This window comes from Camellia sinensis, chromosome 3, assembly GCF_055761805.1.
Source record: "Camellia sinensis isolate YWXY chromosome 3, ASM5576180v1, whole genome shotgun sequence".
NCBI classification, from domain to species: domain Eukaryota; kingdom Viridiplantae; phylum Streptophyta; class Magnoliopsida; order Ericales; family Theaceae; genus Camellia; species Camellia sinensis.
The window spans coordinates 30424680-30446095 of NC_138963.1; the positions used below are offsets into that span (position 1 = coordinate 30424680).

Genomic DNA, 21416 nt, shown 5'->3' on the forward strand with positions numbered 1-21416 from the left:
TGGAAATGAATTGAAGGAAAATAGAATGAGGTTAGGTCTTAGTGGCATATGAATATGCAAGCCTTGTGGATGTTTTAGTATCGGTATTGTTTATGCACATAGTAGTTATACCTTTGCTAAACCTCATATATTGTGTTAGATTATCTCTACTGGGCTGTTGGCTCACCCTATACGAGAATATTATTTTTCAGGTGCAGGTGAAATGTTTCCTCCAAGGCAATAGCGTGGACTGACTTTCGGGAAGCAAGAGCTTCTTAATTATGTCTTGTTGTGTGTATGTTTGTTATTTGTAAAGCCAAGGGCTTAAGATGTAATGAGCGAGACTCAGTTTGTGTGACCAAGCAATGACTTGGAAAGATGTAAGCCTACATGGCATTTAACTGGTTGTTGAACTGTGAAATCTGATATATGAAAGTATATTGTTTCTTATATTCATTCCGCATATGAGTTATCTTTATTGTATTATTTTGGGGGCGTTACAAACTCTCTCTCTCTCTCCTTCCCTTTCTCCAAACCCTAACATATGGATCTAGGGTTTTGAATAATCAATGGAGCAGATCTAGGGTTCTAAAGCCACACATTCGTCCTCTACTTTGTCATTGCCTCCTCACTAGAATCCCCACTCTGTGTCGCTGCCATTGCCACCAATTTCTCTCTCTCTCTCTTCGGTGTAGCTCCATTGTTAGCCCCCTACTGTTCTTTAGTCGACAAGAGTAAAAGGAGTAGTGAGATGAACACAATCATGTGGTGAATAGTGTAGGTGGAAGTGGGTAGGATGATGATCAATACGGTGGATAGTACTGCGGAGATTTGGTCGGCCACTGTAGTGGACTAGAACCTCGTCGACTTACATCGACTCATCATTGTCGTTGCCGGCGGCAGAAGGCTGGGCTGACATATACACCATCTCTCTCTCTCTCTCTCTCTATATATATATATATATATATATAGCTCATGAATATACATACATACATTTTTATCAATATACACACACATACATTTCTATATATATGGGTGTGTATGTGTGTACTTGGAGCATCCAAGATTTGAGGGTTTAACACCAACAAAATTTATTTATTTATTTATTTTTATTTGTTGTTGTTGTTGTTGATGATGATGAACATATATGATTTGGTGATAATGTCGTTGTTGATAAGGTTGCAAACGAGCCCAGTCAAATCAAGTTTTACTATGTTCGAGCTCAACTCGATTTATTTGCAAAGAGTTCAAGCTTGGCTTTTCTAAAATTTATGTAACTCAAGTTGGGGTCGTGATGGCTTGTTGGCCAATAAAGGACCATGGAAAGCAGTAACCCTCTGCATTTATATAGAAAGTTCTCTACCTTTAAAATGTATTGTGCAATTGATGTGGGACTTTCAACAAATGCACCAAACGACGTCGTTTGGCACAACATGTTATTGCAGTCTTTTAGTCTCACATCGCTGAAGCGAAGAAATGCACAAAGTCCTAATACTTATAAAATGGTGAGTTGTTGACAACTATAACACTAGTCAAAGGAAAGAAAGTAAAGGCAAAGCTTTCAAACTTAGAAGGATTATTTTACATTAAAATAATCATGATCATTATTAATGGTCAAGTTAAAATATTTTAACAAATACAAATATAATAAATAAATATATATATATATATTATATAATAAAATATACATATACAAATACAAAATATAAAAATTAAAAATTAATATATATTTTTGAGCTCGCAAGCCCATTCGAGCTGAGTAATATTGAGTTCGAGCTCGGCTCATTTATTAATGGAGTTTGAAATTTAAGCTCGAACTCGTTTATTTAGTTAGCAAGCTGAATTTGAACGAGCCTTAATGAGCCGAAATCGAGTTGTATCATGAACACTTCAGTTCATTTGCAGCCATAGTTGTTGATGAACAAATAGATTTGGTGTTTTTTTGTTTTTTAGAAAGATGATAATAGGATTTGTTGTTATTGATGATTTTGAACAAATGAGTGAAAGAGACACAGATAGAGAGAAGAAATATAATTTGCACATATAGTTTAAAAATATAATTTGCACAGATAGATTAATAATATAATTTGAACAGATAAGTTAAAAAAATAAATGTATTTCAACAGATAAGTGAAAAAAATTGAACAGATAGTCAAATCAAAAAAATTAAACTAATGGTCAAAAAAATTCAACAGATTAAAAAATTAACCAGATTGTCACGCCCTCAAAATATGATATAAATCAACCATTCATAAGATCTATAAAAATAATAGAAAAGTTATATTTTCATTCATCAAAGTCAGCATTACAAATGCATTACACTTTCACAAATGTTTATCTTGAAATTATAGCATCTAACTCTAGTTGATAACAAGAAGATAAATGTCCTACGGGCTTACATCTTTTCAAGACTTCGCTTGGTTACAACAAAAGAAGAGTCTAAGTCTCTATACAAATAAAGCCCTCGGCTTGAATAAACATTCAACACAAAACGAAATAACAAAATGGAGCCTTCAGCCCCTAAACCTCCCAAACTATGTCCTTGGAGGCGGCATGTCACTTATACCTGAAAATGGTTTCCTAAGTAGGGTGAGCCAAAGCCCAGTAGAGATATGCTAAAACAATATATGAGATTTAACTAAGATATCAGCATCAGATAAATGTTCAATACTCGTAAACCAACTTACATCCTGTTCATAACCGATCAATATTGACATCCATAAATCAGTCCATTTCATTTATTTATTTATTCATATCAATTCATTGACATAGTTTATTGTTATCTAAACAATTCCAAACGAGATTACAACTCATTTATAAATACTTTAATAACTACTATTATTCAAGCACTTCAACTTTCTTGTGATTTTACGGAATTCACATTCGAGGGAACCGGCACCCTTATATATAAAATTTCGAGACTTTCACCCTGGACACTCCGGCCAACTTAATTTTCAAAGGAGTCCAACCCCTATCTCATCCCAAACAATGGAGTACATCCCCTATCTCCTCCCAAACAATGATACATATACAATGTATTTAAGAACATGTCATATACAATGACTACCACATTCACATAATCAACAATTTAATCCAATCGTCATATTCAATGACGTAGTTCACATGATTAGTTTTAGTTCACCTAATCCTCATGCAGTTTCTACAACAATCATAGATATCCTTCACCAATAGTCCAAAACAGATATTTCTAAACAGATATACAATCCGTCAAATAGATAATTTATCATATTTTCCATGGATGAGTGATTTATCAAATCCAATGACATATTTCACTTATACATCCTCTCAATTTCATATTTCTCATATCAATTTCAATATTTATACAAATAATTTATTTAACTCGCATTAGGGCAAATCCTCTCATTTTTCCAAATATGAACCCTAAGGCCCAATCTCACCATTTATACTCAAGACCTCTCATACACATATGGAGACAAATATAGCAAACCCCTCTTTCAAAATTTAAACCCAAACCATAATTTCACTCAAATTTTCCCAAAATCCCACTATTTATACAAAATGACAAATACTTAGGTTAAAACTCATAACAAAGAGTAGAATATCCCTACCTCAAGAAGAGAAGATAAGCTAAGCAAGAGGGAAATCCAAAGATGCCGAAATCCAACTCTATTCGGTTCAAAAGGTAGATCTTGAGATGCTCTAACTTTTTAATGAAGGCATAAGGGTGTAGAGATCACTTGATCTAGGCCAAAATATAGAGAGAGAGGATATTTTAGAGAGAGAAAGTTTCAATCTAGGTTTTTGGAAAGTTTTAGAGAGAGAAAAGGATGAAAAAGTGATTTAAAATGTCACTTTCGTGAACTGATATACGCGCAGTCCGCTCGAGCAGAGAAGTATACGCTAAGTGTAAGACACAACATTTTGTTCCACTCGAGCGCCAAGACATAACAACAAGGCACTACCTTCTCGAGCGCAATAAGACCCGCTCGAGCGTAGAATACACACTTCCAGTATTTTGCAGACAACAGATAACCTGCTCGAGCGTCAACCCGCTCAAGCGTAGGATACGCCGGTCGAGCGTGAAAAACACTCCTCTAGTACTTCTGTAGACATGCCAAGTACTAAGAGTTTGCAACTTCCACTTGAGCGCAATAAGGCCCGCTCGAGCGGAGGAGCAAAATTCTGGGCAACTAAGCTTGGTAAAAACAAGCAACTAACCTGTTCCAAACGTAACCACAACAATCCAAAGGCCCATTTCAAGAGATACAAGGGAGGAAAGAGGTAAACAACAATATGGAAACATTAAACATGGGTCCAAAACACAACAGATGACAGGTTAAAACCGAGATCGCTAGTACCTCCCCCCTTAAAGAATTTCTTCCTCAAAATTTTAGTACAAGTTTCGAAACTATGATCACTCAATTTTCAAAATGGTTACAATTCAATTCTTATCACCATGGCCCCTCTACCGGTCATTCAATCCTCTCACAAGGGAACAAGTCCACAATAAATATATCTCAACATATATTACCAATATGCATTTTTCTGAAATTTAACTAATTTCAATACACATGTTCCATATCTCCAAAACATATTCAATGTTTATGATATATTTACATTTCCAAAACTCAAACAACGTATACAATGCTTCCATAATCCAAAACATATACAATGTTTTGTTTTTTTTTTTTGGTTCATAAACAAAACTACAATTTTAACATATACTCAAACATTAACAAATAAGTCCGGATATTTCTCTCGGACTTCTAATTCATGCTCCCAAGTTGCTTCCTTAACCCCGTGATGTTTCCACAATACCTTGACCAAGGGAATTGTCTTGCCTCGCAAGACTTGGTCCTGTCTATCCAAGACTCGCACCGGTCTCTCCTCATATGAGGCATCCTCGTCTACCTTTAAGTCGGTCCAATCCAACACATGCGATGGATCCAGCTCATACTTCCGAAGCATACTAAGATGAAACACGTCATGCACTCTAGAAATTTGTGGCAGCAATGCCAAACGATAGGCAACCTCCCCAATCCACTCAAAGATCTCAAAAGGGCCAATAAACCAAGGGGATAACTTCCCACTCTTTCCAAACCTCATCAAACCTCGTCTAGGTGATATTTTCAAAAAGACATGATCACCCACCTCGAATGACAAAAGTCTCCTCCTACGGTCGGCATAACTTTTTTGGCGGGGCTGTAATTAATCTCTTAAAGATAAGTGCAACCTTCTCCGTTGTTTCCTGTACCAACTCCGGGCCCAGCAAAGGTGTATCACCCATCTCGGCCCAACACACTGGAGATCTACATGGTTGGCCATACAAGGCCTCAAACGGTGCCATATCAATACTCGATTGGAAATTGTTATTGCAGGCAAACTCCACTAAGGGTAGGTGTCTTTCCCACGACCCTTTAAGGTTAAGGGCACAACCTCGAAGCATATCCTCAAGAATCTGGATGGTACGCTCAGACTGTCTGTCAGTCTGAGGATGGTACGCTGTACTAAAGGTCAGTTTAGTGCCCAAGGCACTCTGCAAACTCTGCCACAACAGAACAGTGAAACGTGGATCTCTATCTGAAACAATCGTCACAGGGACCCCGTGCAACCTCACTATATCCCGAATATACAAGTTAGCAAGGGAATCTACCGTGCGCCGACTTAGTCAACCAGTCAACTACCACCCAAATGGCATCACTACCCCGCTGAGTCCTCGGAAGGCCCATAACAAAATCCATCATGACATGCTCCCACATCTACTCAACTATAGGCTAGGGTTGCAATAAACCCGTTGGCCTCTGATGTTCGGCCTTCACTTGCTGACAAGTAAGGCACTTCGACAAAACACTGCCATATCCTTCTTCATACCCCTCCACCAAAACTGGCGACTCAGATCATGATACATCTTTGTGCCTCCTGAATGTACCGCAAGGCATGAATGATGAAACTCTCGGAGTACTTCCTCTCGGCAAGAATCCGGTACAAACAAGCTATAACGGTATCTCACACTCAGGTCGGGATACACAGTCAAACCTTTCTCTACCTTCCCACTAGAGATCTTCTCCCGGAGGGATTCTACCTCAAAGTCACCCTTCTGTGATTCCAACACTCGGCTCACAAGTGTAGGTTGTGCAACTATAGAAAATAGGGCTATAGACTCAACAGACTCGCCCAGATGCAAGTCAAACTCCCCAAGAGTACTTAACATCTCCCATTCCCGGATGGCAATATAAGCCACACTACTAATGGATTTCCTACTTCGGGCATCGGTCACAACATTGGCCTTTCCCGAATAATAATGTAACTCGAAGTCAAAATCTTCTATGAACTCTATCCACCTTCTCTACCTTAAATTCAAGTCGTTCTACGTAAACAGATACTTCAGACTCTTATGATCAGAAAACACCTCAAATCTCTAGTTGTACAGATAGTGTCTCCAAATCTTCAAGGCAAAAATCACAGCTGCTAACTCTAAATCATGAGTAGGGTAGTTCCTCTCGTGTGTTTTTAATTGCCGTGAGCCATAGGCTACTACATTCCCCTCTTACATTAACATACAACCCAAACCTTCTCGTGAGGCATCGTAATACACTGAATAGCTCAAATCCCTCTCTGGAATAATCAAGACTGGAGCGGTGGTAAGTCTAACTGTAAGCTCTTGGAACGACTTTTCACAAGTCTCACTCCACACAAATTTAACCCATTTCCTCGTCAGTCTAGTTAAAGGCGAAGCTAACCTAGAGAAATCCTTCACAAACCGGCGGTAATACCCGGCCAACCCCAAGAAACTACGGATCTCAAAAACATTCTTAGGCTGTGCCCAATCCTACACTGCCTCTATTTTGGATGAATCTACAATCACCCCTTCCTCGGATACTACATGGCCTAAGAACTTAACCTCCGTTAGCTAAAACTCGCACTTTCTGAACTTAACATACAGTTTATGGGCTCTACGCAACTTAAGCACCACTCGCAAGTGTTTTTCGTGCTCCTCCTCAGAGGATGAGTAAATCAAAATGTCATCCACAAAGACGACTACAAAACAGTCTAAGAACTCTCGGAAGATTCGGTTCATTAAGTCCATAAATACAGTTGGTGCATTGGTTAGCCTAAAAGGCATCACAAGAAACTCATAATGGCCATACTGCATACGGAATGCCGTTTTCGGGATATTCTTCTCCCTTACCCTCAACTGATGGTAACCCGATCCCAGGTTTATCTTAGAGAAACAATGAGACTCTTTCAACTGATCAAACAGGTCATCTATACATGGCATTGGATACTTGTTCTTAACCGTAACTCGGTTCAACTTTCGATAGTTAATTCAAAGTCGCAAGGCTCCATCTTTCTTTTTTAACAAAGAAGGCCAGTGCTCCTCAATGTGAAGTACTAGGGCGAATAAAACTCTTATCTAGTAATTCCTGGAGCTGAACCTTCAACTCACTCAACTCAGCTGGGGCAAAACGATATGGTGCCATAGAAATCGGTGCCGTGCCGGGCACTAAATCAATAGAGAACTCGATCTCTCAATGGGGTGGTAGACCAACAGGATCCTCGGGAAAGACATCCCGTACTCACAAACCACTCTTGGCAACTCAACTCGAACCTCATCACACTCTCTACTCAGGAAGCTAGTAAGCAGACAACTAAGTTCACTCCGCCCCCACGGATCATACGCCGGTGATAAAACTCTATCCACCTAGTCTCCTAAGAAATAAAAGCAATCATCGCTCAAGGTGCATACAGTAACCCTCTGACGGTAACAATCTATAATATCCCGGTATGACGATAACCAGTTCATACCCAAAATAACATCGAAACTAGTCATATCAAGCAAAACAAACGCAAAAGGTAATCGACGGCCTGCGACCTTAATGTCACAACCCCGACACCCTTGTTTCAGAATAACCTCACTACCAATAGGTGACTCTATACAAATAGGAGATGCTAACTGTGCAAACTCCAAACCCAAAACCGATGCAAATGCAGAAGAAATAAAGAAATGGGATACACCCGTATCAATCAACACATTAGCAACCAAATTGCAAAACAAAAAGGTACCTCTCATTACTGATGGAGCAGGTACAAGATCTGGCGCTGTAACAGTATACACACACCCCATAGGTTTCTGATCAACCTGCTCACCTCTCGGAGCATAAGACTGCTACACAGATTGAGCAGAAGAGGCTCCCTGATTGGCCCTCGAGGCCTGCACTGACTGAGTTGGCTAGGGACTCTGTGTTTGCCTCGAACCAGACGCACCAGGTGTGCCACCCAACTGTGGGCAAAACCTCTTCAGGTGTCCCACTTGCCCACACTGATAACAAGTGAGTGGCTAGCCTCTGCCCTGACTCTGGCCCTAAGATCGGGCCGAAGATGCAGTTGCTCACTGCCCTCCTCCCCTCTGTGGGCAAGCTGGAGACTTATGGCCCAACTGACCATATTTGAAACAAGTGATGTCTCCCTAACCACCTCTCCCAGAACCCAAAATTGGCACTGGAAAGGTAGACCTTGAATGCTCTCCTTGGGACTGTTGAGGGTTAGAACCCCACTGCCTTTTACTGTCCCCCTGTCCGTCCTGACTCCTTCTGGAACCCCTTATCCTCTCCTCCTCCGTATGCATGATAGTCTCTATATGGGTTGCAGCCTCCACAAGGCACCCATAATCCCTAATCATGGATCCGACCACTTTGAACATGAGTCCGGTCCGCAACCTTTTCTTGAACTCCAGGTATCGGTGCTCCTCGGTCGCCACTAACTCCAGTGCAAACCTTGATAAACTAGTACAGGTGGCCTCAAACTCAACCACTAGTGTGTTCAGTTGCACCAACTTGGAGAATTGATCCCTCAACTTCTCCCTTACTGTAGCAAGTAGATACTTGTCCTGGCAAGCATCAACAAAGGCCTCCCAATTCCCACCAATGCGCTCCCGCGCATATTTTCACCACTGACCCGCGTTTCCCTTCAATTGGAAGGATGCCAAGGTCACTTTCAAACCCCTTTCTTCGATGTCGAGCATCTCAAATGTCTTCACCATCTGCTCTAACCACTCGTCAGCCTTCAGTGGCTCCTTGGGATCTCCCAAAAACTCGTCCAGATTCGACCGAAAGAACTCCCTCTTCAAAAAAGACGGCCTTGCTTGAGCTACTTGGGCTTGGATTTGATTCTTAGCCTTGAGAATGTCCATGGATTCCCTTAATGCTCCGGACATCTCGCGGGCTAAGGAGCCCATGGCCTGTTGACCTACTGGTTCGGCCACATTGGCCTGACCAACTCCCTCCTCTTGCATTGAAAATTCATCCGGTATAGACATCTCGTGCCTCCTAGGCCTACCACGCCTACCACCACGACCTCGTCCTGACATCGTAATAAAGGTAACAAAGGGGATTAGCACATTTACAAATGTGCAGAAGCTAATTCACTCACGTCCTAATACGATGGACAACTGTAATTCACTCCACATACGCACATAATCACATAAACACATACGAATTTTATTTTCGGATGATGACCGTCCCGTGGCGTTGCTAGAGTTCCAGTTAGAAATGGCAGTGATCAAGTGCCTTTCCAACAAGACTCCCAGAAACCCATGGTCCCGATCAACATCCTAGAAACTAAATTCCATACCCGTATAATCACATAAGTATGTTATCATATAAGCACATAGCATCTATACTTAAGTCTCTAACAAGCAAGACAAACCCATTGCGGTACTAACCACTTCCCACGTACCCAAAGTATTCAAACCCGTTGCACTCTGATACCAAGTTATCACGCCCTCAAAATATGATATAAATCAACCATTCATAAGATCTATAGACATAATAGAAAATTTATATTTTCATTCATCAGAGTCAACATTACAAAGGATATTACATGCATTACACTTTCACAAATGTTTATCTTGAAATTATAGCATCTAACTCTAGTTGATAACAAGAAGATAAATGTCCTACGGGCTTACATCTTTTCAAGACTTCGCTTGGTTACAACAAAAGAAGAGTCTAAGTCTCTATACAAATAAAGCCCTCGGCTTGAATAAACATTCAACACAAAACGAAATAACAAAATGGAGCCTTCAGCCCCTAAACCTCCCAAACTATGTCCTTGGAGGCGGCATGTCACTTATACCTGAAAATGGTTTCCTAAGTAGGGTGAGCCAAAGCCCAGTAGAGATATGCTAAAACAATATATGAGATTTAACTAAGATATCAGCATCAGATAAATGTTCAATACTCGTAAACCAACTTACATCCTGTTCATAACCGATCAATATTGACATCCATAAATCAGTCCATTTCATTTATTTATTTATTCATATCAATTCATTGACATAGTTTATTGTTATCTAAACAATTCCAAACGAGATTACAACTCATTTATAAATACTTTAATAACTACTATTATTCAAGCACTTCAACTTTCTTGTGATTTTACGGAATTCACATTCGAGGGAACCGGCACCCTTATATATAAAATTTCGAGACTTTCACCCTGGACACTCCGGCCAACTTAATTTTCAAAGGAGTCCAACCCCTATCTCATCCCAAACAATGGAGTACATCCCCTATCTCCTCCCAAACAATGATACATATACAATGTATTTAAGAACATGTCATATACAATGACTACCACATTCACATAATCAACAATTTAATCCAATCGTCATATTCAATGACGTAGTTCACATGATTAGTTTTAGTTCACCTAATCCTCATGCAGTTTCTACAACAATCATAGATATCCTTCACCAATAGTCCAAAACAGATATTTCTAAACAGATATACAATCCGTCAAATAGATAATTTATCATATTTTCCATGGATGAGTGATTTATCAAATCCAATGACATATTTCACTTATACATCCTCTCAATTTCATATTTCTCATATCAATTTCAATATTTATACAAATAATTTATTTAACTCGCATTAGGGCAAATCCTCTCATTTTTCCAAATATGAACCCTAAGGCCCAATCTCACCATTTATACTCAAGACCTCTCATACACATATGGAGACAAATATAGCAAACCCCTCTTTCAAAATTTAAACCCAAACCATAATTTCACTCAAATTTTCCCAAAATCCCACTATTTATACAAAATGACAAATACTTAGGTTAAAACTCATAACAAAGAGTAGAATATCCCTACCTCAAGAAGAGAAGATAAGCTAAGCAAGAGGGAAATCCAAAGATGCCGAAATCCAACTCTATTCGGTTCAAAAGGTAGATCTTGAGATGCTCTAACTTTTTAATGAAGGCATAAGGGTGTAGAGATCACTTGATCTAGGCCAAAATATAGAGAGAGAGGATATTTTAGAGAGAGAAAGTTTCAATCTAGGTTTTTGGAAAGTTTTAGAGAGAGAAAAGGATGAAAAAGTGATTTAAAATGTCACTTTTGCGATTTGATATACGCGTAGTCCGCTTGAGCAGAGAAGTGTACGCTCGAGCGTAAGACACAACATTTTGTTCCACTCGAGCGCAATAAGACCCGCTCGAGCTCAAGGAATGCCGCTTGAGTGTCAACCCGCTCGAGTGTAGGACACGCCGCTCGAGCGTGAAAAACACTCCTCTAGTACTTCTGTAGACGTGCCAAGTACTGAGAGTTTGCAACTTCCGCTCCAACGCAATAAGGCCCGCTCGAGCGGATGACCGAAATTCTGGGCAACTAAGCTTGGTAAAACAAGCAACTAACTTGTTCTAAACACAACCACAACAATCCAAAGCCCATTTCAAGAGATACAAGGGAGGAAAGAAGTAAACAACAATATGGAAACATTAAACCCGAGTCCAAAACACAACAGATGACGGATTAAAACCGAGATCGCTATACAGATAGTCAAAAAAAGTCAATAGATAAATGAAGAGATAAAATTAGAAACAAAATGTCCTCCAAAATCAACAAAAACACTTTTCACCAAACTAATTCACAAAGGGTGGATCTCTCACCAACAAAATATTTTCTAGATCTAATGCCTTATACCTTTCTTAGTTTAGACTTTTCAACAATTTTCTCTTAAAAAGAAAAAAAAAATCATATATGTTTTACGAAAAAAATTAGAAGCCAAGTCACTATGCGGACATGTGTTGTATAAGAATTATTATTATTATTATTATTATTATTATTATTATTATTATTATTATTATTATTTTTTTTTTTTATTTTATTTTTTTTTTCACCACTTACATTCTAAGCAAATGTTTTTTATTTTTATTTTATTTTTAAATTTTTTCTCTTCCCTGCAATTTTTTTACTATTTTTGTGCTAACCATATACCACAATTTCTATTAATAACATAAAATCTTGGGAAAATTATAGAAAAAATCTCATATTTTCACCCTTACAAAATTTTTAGTTTTGTTGATTTAAATATAATTTTTATTTTTTATTTTTAATCTCAACCATCAGTTTATTTTTGTTAAGTAAAATCGATAAAAATATATATATATTTTAAGGCCTAGATATGACAACTTAACTTTCCCCCCCCCCTCTCGTGCATAGGGAAGGGAATCTCCGTTGAATTGAAGGGAGTAATACTATAATCAACAATGATAGAGAGCTCTAATTTTGGAGCTCTAAAGAGAGCTCTAATGATGTGGCAAGAGAAAACAAAAAACAAAACAAAAACATAAGTACACACATCACATTACATGTGAGCCTCACTCATTATTATATCACTAGAGCTCTCTTTAGAGTTCCAAAATTAGAACTCTCAATCTTTATTCATACTATGATGGGGTATACACCAATTAATGCACATGTTTTTTTTTTTTTTTTTGATTCATAAATAGATATGCAAATAGGCTACTCCAACATATTCGTCAGGGACTATTGCCCCTTAACACCTATAGCATATCTGTAGGGAACCCCACCGCACTTACATCGGGACTGAAGCTTGGCCCCCCACGTGCCCCAGGCGCTAACGAGTATGTTTAACACCAACAAGAGGCTATAGAGACTCGAACTCAAGCCTTAAGCGAGGGATTCGAAGGTCTTATCCACTTAACCAATGGTGCATATGTTTTCTTCAGTGATATGGTTGGTTGTCTTGCCCCATGACGTTGACTTAGAAGGGAAAACTAGCAAGATTAGCTCACGTATATTTTAAACAACTCGGTTGACCAATTCTCAGTATAGCAATAGAAAATCCCAAAAATCCCTTGAGAATGTTAGCTTTTTGATAAAACTCACTAGAATAAACTATTATTTTGTATTGAATTTTTCTCTCTTATTAATATCTTTGCCCATAGGCTTACATCCTTTTTATATAGAGAAAGTTAGACATAACTTCAATGAACAAGATCCATGAACCTAAACAACCTTACAACTAACTAGGTACGTGAATATAATCTAGACAATGAACCTAATAAATATAAAATACAAGAATACAAAGAATGCATGAACCCAATGTATCCAATGTATGCAATGTAAATATGGCATTAATTTTAACACTCCCCCTTAATGCCATATTGTGTGACACCTAACATTTCTTTAAAAAATTCAAACTTGTCCCTTGGTAGAGCTTTGGTGAAGATGTTTGCAACTTGATCTTCAATCTTGCAATACTTGATTTGAATCTCATCATCTTCTACAGCTTCTCTAATGAAACGATGTTTGATAGCAATGTGTTTGGTACGAGAATGATAGACGGGGTTCTTTGTCATAGCAATAACAGACTTGTTATCACACATAATTGGAGTAGCTTCGCCTCGCTTATCACCAAAATCATCCAAAATTCTTCTTAGCCAAATTGCTTGTGTAGTTGCCAATGATGCTGAAATATATTCGGCCTTAGAGGATGATTGTGCCATAGTTTGTTGTTTCTTGGATGACCATGAAATTACGCTCGATCTAATAAAAAATGCATACCTAGAAGTGCTTTTCATATCATCAACACATCCGGCCCAATCACTATCACAAAATCCAAATAACTTTGCATCAACAAATTTCTCATAAAAAATTCCATAATCAAGTGTACCTTGAATGTATCTCAACACTCCTTTTGCAACCCTAAAATGAATTTGGCTTGGACTATGCATAAACCGAGACAATAACTTGTAGCATACATGATGTCCGATCTTGTAGCAGTTAAGTACAACAAATTTCCAACCAAACTTCTATAACAAGATGCTTCAGCTTCTTTGTTTCCATCTTCCTTTGACAACTTTTCATTCATAATCAAGGGAGTAGTAACTATTTTGCAATTCTTCATTTTGAATTTCTCAAGAAGTGTTTAAGCATACTTCTTTTGGCAAATAAAAACACCACCATTGTTTTGGTAGATTTCAATGCCTAAAAAATGATGCAATAGCCCCAAATCACTCATTTCATATTTCTTCATCATCTCCCTTTTAAAATCTTCAATCAAATTTTCATCACTACCGATAAAAATCAAATCATCAACATAAAGTGAAACAATGAGAATACCGGTTGTACCTTGCCTCTTGATGTACAAAGTTGGCTCACTCTTGTTTCTTTGAAAGCCCATTTTCATTGAAGTAAGAATCAATTTCACTATACCATGTCCGAGGTGCTTGCTTTAGGCCATATAAAGCCTTCTTTAACTTGTACACTTTATCTTTTTTGCCTTTGACAACAAAGCCTTGAGGTTGATCAACATACACCTCTTCTTCTAATTTTCCATTCAAAAATGCCGATTTTACATCAAGTTGGTGCAAGAACCAACCCTTTTGAGCCTTTAAAGCAATGATAGCTTTAATTGTATCAAATCGAGCCACAGGAGCAAAAGTTTCTTGGAAATCAATTCCGGGTTGTTGTGAATACCCTTTCGCCACAAGTATTGCTTTGTTCTTTTGAATATAGCCATCCAGATTGAACTTTGTTTTGAAAATTCACTTCACAGCAATTATTTTTTTTTCTTTTGGTTTCTCCACTAGCTCCCAAGTCGTGTTCTTCTCAATCACATGAATTTCATCTTCCATTGCTTTCTTCCATGCTTCATCTTTAATTGCCTCTTCAAAATTTGCAGGTACAACAATGCATAAATTGCATCTTGCATACACATCACTAAGACTCCTTATCTTTCTTGGAGTTGAACTTGGAGATGAAGAACTTGAACTTGGACTTGAACTTGAATTTGGAGAAGATTGTGAACTAGCAATTGGTGACAATCTTTGTGGAGATTCAAGAGTTGCAACATCTTCAACTTGTGGACTTTCTGATTCTTTATTGAAAGCAATGCTTTGATCTTGGACTTTTTTTTTTCCTTCCAATCAAAAGATGCCTTCTCATCAAAGAGAACATCTCTACAAATAATCACCTTCTTTTGATCCAAACTGAAGAGTCTATAGCCTTTGGATTTTGAGCTATAACTCACAAAAATGCATTTCTTACTATTTTCATCAAGCTTGTGCCTCACTTCTTTTGGAACATGAGCATAACAAATGGAACCAAACACCTTCAAGTGATTCACCGATGGTTTCCTTCCACTCCAACCTTCAAATGGAGTTTTGTCCTTAAAAGCTTTTGTAGGACATCTATTCATCAAGTTAACTGCTATATACACGGCCTCACCCCAAAAAGTTTTGGGTAGCCACTTCTCATGTAACATAGACTTGGACATCTCCACTATAGTTCTATTCTTCCTTTCCGCCACACCATTTTGTTGTGGAGTGTACCCAACGGTCAATTGCCTTTCCATACCAATATTTTCACAAAATTTCATAAACTCATTTGAGTTGTATTTTCCGCCTCTATCACTTCTTAATACTTTCATCAAACAACCACTTTGTCTTTCAACAAGATTTTGAAATTTCTTGAAGATAGAAAAAACTTCACTCTTTTGTCTCATGAAATACACCCAAGTCATTCTAGTAAAATCATCAATAAAAATAATGGAATACTTGTTACCTCTATGAGTTGATATATCCATGGGTCCGCACACATCGGTATGGACAAGCTCCAATGGTGCTTTAGCTCTCCATGCTTTCTCCTTTGGAAATGACTCTCGGTGATGCTTTCCAAGTGCACAACCTTCACAAATATGTTGCACTTCATGAATGGTTGGCAACCCAAAAACCATATTCTTTTGTTGTAGATGCTTCAAGCTTTGAAAATTCAAGTGCCCAAATCTTCTATGCCAAAGCCATGAATTATCAATCACATCCATCTTCAAAGCAGCATTTTTGCTATACTAGAAAATGAGAGGAAAACTTCTATTATTCTCCATCTTGATTTTTGCTACAACTTGGCTTCTCCATTTTTTATCAAAAATTTTGCAAAAATCATCTTGAAAGTGAACAAGGTATCCATGCTCCATAAGTTATCCAACACTTAGCAAATTTTGCTCCAAGTCTATAACTAGGAGAACATCGGATCCAATGTATCTAATGTATGCAATGTAAATATGGCATTAATTTTAACAGAGAAACAACCAAAATCTTGGCATATATCTGCTTGACTTTTATCAGTTGTTCAATAGTAGAATTACAACCCCACGCGTAAAACTTGTTGTGACCATAATAAACAGGGGCATATACAGCCCATAAAAGACAAATTGATGATAATCTTACCAACTATACACATGTGAATTCATATATATACTCTAACAACCGCACCGTTGTGGTACTGTCGGCCACAAGGGTTGTTTGGAATATCCTAAATAAGTGCACTTTTTATCTTTTAGACTAAAAAGTTGAGGAAAAAAATATGAATATTTGGGTTAACTTTTTGACTTTTTATAAAAAAATGTGTATTAAAAAATTGTACAAATAAGTGTGTAGGAAAAGATAGTGTAGTAAGCCGTACGGGTTGGCAGTGCAGTTGGCTAGGTGAGTAGATGGGAAAAGATTGCCTCCTTTTCAGGCTTTGATTGGACGGTGTTGTTCGGCCCGTGGGGGCCTACCACGGGTCCCGTTTTTCTAATTAGAACCATTCAATGTGTCAAACTCGTCGAGTACTATATGCTTATAAAAAATCACGTTGATTGGATATCGATAGCTATCTGATCGTGTTGGTTTTTTTTTTTTTTTGTCAATTGTTAACTATAATACCATCCATTTTTTTATACAAAAACTGATTTGATCATGTAGTTAGCGATATCCGATAGACGTGATTTTTTTTACAATATATAGTATTAGACGAGTTCTACATATTGAATGGTTCAGATTATCAAAACAGGACCCATGGTGGGCCTCTACAGGCCCAACTTTACCATCCAACTTAGTGAATGTACATATGTAATTTTTTTTTCTTCCTTTCACTGCTGTTGCTTTGACATCAGTATGTTGATGAACCAAAAAATTGATTTATATTTTAATATTTGTATATTAATTTTTTTTATATTTCTTTTAATAAATATTGATAACTTTTTGACTTTTTTTTAAATTACCAAACCAGCCCTAAAAACAAGTTAAGGTGACGTCTCCAAGCCCACAAATAAATTAGCAATGTAAGATGTCTGGCATTGAAAAATATATAATTTATAGTAAATGATCCAGGTGCAAGGTAAATGTTAATATATTAGTAGGTTGTTGGAAGTATATATAAAATTTATAGTAAATGATCTAGGTGTAGGGGCAATGTTAATATATTAGTTGGTTGTGGGGTTTGAAAATAGTGAGTAAATGGGAGCCGAGGACCGCCCATCATCTCTGACATCGTAATACCCCTATTTGGTGGAGTTTTTGCCGACTTTACTCTTAGAGCGAAAAAAGATTTAGAAATCGTAGAAGAAGATGGCAGAGAAGAGAGGTAGCATTGGCTTCTCCGCAACCTACCGACCACAGGTGCCGCTGGACATATTCTCGTGCCCGCTTCGACCAACATCAAAGCAAGATGAGCTTCCCATGACTGACGGAGTGAACCACAATTACAACGGCCAAGAAATTTCATCGGCGGCTCTCAATACAATTCTCAAGCGCCAAAAATTGGCCTTGGCTTCCGAAGGAGGCAAAGCGGCCGATGTAAATTCAGGTCGTCTCTCGGGCATGGTTTTCGTCTCCGAACGACAAGAAGGCCTCGAATTGCTTCACATAGCTCTCCGCTTCAATGACATTTACAACCCATACCCACCCAAACCAAAAGTCAAAGTCTTCTGTTTGGCTGATGTTTTCGGCAAAGTCAATTTCAGTGGTGTTCGCATGGAAGACAGTGGTTGCATTGCCGGTGATAATCTCGTCTATGTCACCACCAAGGACCCCGCCCCTGATCGTCGTCAGCCCTGGACTGCCGTCTATAAAACCAATCTTAAGACCGGAAAAACTGACCGCCTCACCCCATTAGGTAGGTTCCTTTCATCATTCTCTTTTCGGGGTTCTCTATTTTAGATTTTTGGTTGAAATTATTAGTGTTTAGTTCTAGCTGTTTCATAGTTTCTGCAGTTGGATTTGCTTGATTCTATTGAGCATTGTGTGAGTGAGGTAGCCTTGATGCTTCTTTAGTTTTCCAGCTGTGTCATCGGATTTCATACTTTGTACGTTTCCTGTTTCATCAATATGACTTTTGGCTTATAAAAACAAAACAGGGCAAGCTGATTTAAGCCCCTCGGTTGCACCGTCTGGTACGAAGATAGCGGTGGCATCCTTCGAGGGAAAGCATGGTGGTTGGAATGGCGAGATCGAAGATCTGCAGACTAACATTTTTGTTACGAACGTAGAGGAGCCCTTCAACCGCAAGTTGGTTGTAAGGAATGGTGGGTGGCCAACATGGGGAAGCGACAACGTCATATTTTTCCACCGCAAGAATCGGGAATTTTGGGGTGTGTTCCGTACCGACCTCAACAGCGGTACAGAATCTCGGGTGACCCCGGACGGAATTCAGGCAATAACTCCGGCAGCCATCGACGCCACCAGAGTAGCAGTGGCAACTATTCGTCAGAAATCAATGCTCTCGGACGTCGTCCGTGTAGAAGCACAGTTTCGGCACATTGAGATTTTTGATTCAACTGGACAGCAACAAAACATACGAATCACTCAAAATACCATGCCAAGGGCTGACCATTTCAACCCCTATGTGATAGATGGTGGGAAGCGCATCGGTTACCATCGTTGCAAGAGCGACCTTCTAAAGGTACATACCGATTAACCACTTTTCAAACTACTCCACTTTGAATTCTTTTTCTAGCCAGCCATGTTTAAGAGCTAACCTGATACATACGTACAATTATTACTTTGTGACAGAGTGGAGAAGATATCCAAAGAAACTCCCACAAGCTCGAATCTCCTCATCCGGATGTAGGACTGTTTAGGGTGCCGGGAATCTTTCCAACATTTTCCAAAGACGGCTCCAAACTCGCATTTGTGGACAATGAGTTCAAGGCCGTGTGGGTAGCCGATAGCGAAGGGTTGCGTATTGTTTTCGAGGTACATAAGTGCAAGAATAATATTACTATAATTGTATTAATGCGCAATTGTGTTTATCTTTGATTGATAGCTGATGATCAGTTTTGTTTATGTAGACGAAAGGCCCGGACAACATCTTCTCACCAGTTTGGAACCAAAGTCCAGACAAGGATATATTGTATGTTAACATGGGACCTCCTTTCAAATCTGACAAAACAGTAAACATTTGTGCTATCCCTAACGTGTCTAGTGGTGCACGACGTCGCGTACAACTCACAAAAGGTTTCAATAATGCCTTCCCATCCACCAATCCAGACGGTAACTTCCTACTTGTTCCTTCTGATTCATTTTCAAACACCCAATTATAAAAAAACAGTATTTATCCATTGAAAGTAATTTAAATATTTTTATAACTTAATTATGAGTCTTATTTGAAGTTCAATTGTTTCACCAATACTTGGGCAACCCATTAGTAAGTCAGCAACTAATTATAATATTATAGTTTTTCCAATGTTAATATATATGCTTTTGAATGACAAAATTCCGTTTATTATAATATTATAGCTTCCAATTTTAATTTGTGCGGATGGATGGGTTGAAAACTGTAACAGGGACGAAATTAGTCTTTCGATCTACAAGAGATGGAGGGAATAAAAGATACAAGAATCTATACATAATGGAGAACGCACAATCAGGAGAATTTGGAGGAGGTGAAATAACAAGGCTAACAAATGGGCCTTGGACTGACACACATTGCCAATGGTCCCCAAGGGGAGATTGGATAGTATTCTCGTCAACCCGTGACAAGCCTAAAGGTGCACCAGAAAGTGACAATGGTCTTGACCCAGGATATTTTGCAGTGTTTCTAGTGAAGGCGAATGATCCGTCAGTGGTGGTAAGAGTGATGGCTAGTGGAAGTGATGTTGTAGGGCATGTGAACCATCCATTCTTCAGTCCAGATGGAAAGAGCATTGTTGTGACTGCGGATCTTGCTGCAGTGTCTGTTGATCCCATCTCTTTGCCTCTCTTCCTGCACTCTGTGAGGCCTTACGGAGATATCTTCACTTTCGACATTGACTCAGATAACATATATAAGAACAAGAATGTGAAGTTCAATCGCATCACACATAGTAGATATGAGAATTCCACTGGTACTTGGACCATGTTCTCAACTCAAGACCCGAATGCAGCATGGAACATGCTTTTAGACAAAGCCTTCACTCCGTCTTGCCCTTACGCACATCGTGATGGAGGTGAAAAATGGCACATGAATGGCTACCTGTCCATCCCAAAAAAATGTTGATTGCCCTTGTGAACTCGTTTGGTGCTGCTGTTTCGACGACGGGAATGTTGACGATTCTATCACAATGGTTCTCTTCTGCTTTTGTTGTGGTTGATTCTTATTCTCAGTGGTCCTCTTTTGCTTTTGAGAAAGGTTATGCGGGGACTAGTTTCCGAGAGGTTGGTTTGAAAGTGCACTTCCAATACACCTTCTGTTCATGTTTTTAATGAGATGTTCACTTTTGGATAAATAAAAAAAATGTTCCATCTACTTGTCTTCTTTGTTGATAAAAAATAAAAATAAATAAAAAAATAAAGATTAAGTTATGCTGTTTGTGGGTTTCAAGCTACTAAGTGTTAGCTAAAATCTTCTTAGCCATTTTTTTCTTCAATTGTAGTTGCTTTGTTTTTATGTTTTTGTTGTTTAAAAGTGAAAAATAGTAGTAGGAGAGTTTGCGCACTCTCCAAATCTCTCTCAATACATTTATTTTTCTCATACCTTCAATTTCATGTTTTTAATGAAATGTTGATTTTTGGATTTAAAAAATGTTCCAATCTACTTGTCTTATTTGTTGGAATCTAATCCAATTGTGATCTAGATAGATCATGTAGTTTAGGATAGTGATAGAGAGCTCTAAAACTAGAGCTCTACTATGAGCTCTTCTATGTGGCAAACAAAAAAAAAAAAAAATGTTTTGGAGCTCTAATAGTTCTAATGGGGTGTGTCTCATTGTGATAGTGATGTTTGTGTGTGTGTGTGTGTGTGTTTTTTTTTTTTTTTTTTGACTTTCCATGTCATTAGAGCTCATTAATTTGAGAGATGTATCATTATTAAAAAAAAAATACACAAGTCAAAATATCACATC

The 21416-nt window shown here is 38.3% G+C and overlaps 1 protein-coding gene across 1 annotated transcript; it reads left to right on the forward strand.

The window, feature by feature from the left end:
• Nucleotides 1-17373: 17373 nt before the first annotated feature.
• Nucleotides 17374-20877, forward strand: LOC114313842 (uncharacterized). The gene is made up of 5 exons (XM_028260249.2): nucleotides 17374-18211; nucleotides 18453-18997; nucleotides 19108-19290; nucleotides 19386-19587; nucleotides 19881-20877. Exons 1-5 carry the CDS (start codon nucleotides 17665-17667, stop codon nucleotides 20570-20572), a joined length of 2169 nt encoding a protein of 722 aa, XP_028116050.2. The 5' UTR covers nucleotides 17374-17664; the 3' UTR covers nucleotides 20573-20877.
• Nucleotides 20878-21416: the final 539 nt, after the last annotated feature.

Bases quoted from the DNA above. Each gene is read 5' to 3' on its own strand.
- LOC114313842 (XM_028260249.2), top strand. From the start codon at position 17,665: ATGGCAGAGAAGAGAGGTAGCATTGGCTTCTCCGCAACCTACCGACCA. The intron at 18,212-18,452 runs GTAGGTTCCTTT...AAAACAAAACAG, and splicing joins TGACCGCCTCACCCCATTAG to GGCAAGCTGATTTAAGCCCC. The intron at 19,588-19,880 runs GTAACTTCCTAC...AAACTGTAACAG, and splicing joins CCCATCCACCAATCCAGACG to GGACGAAATTAGTCTTTCGA.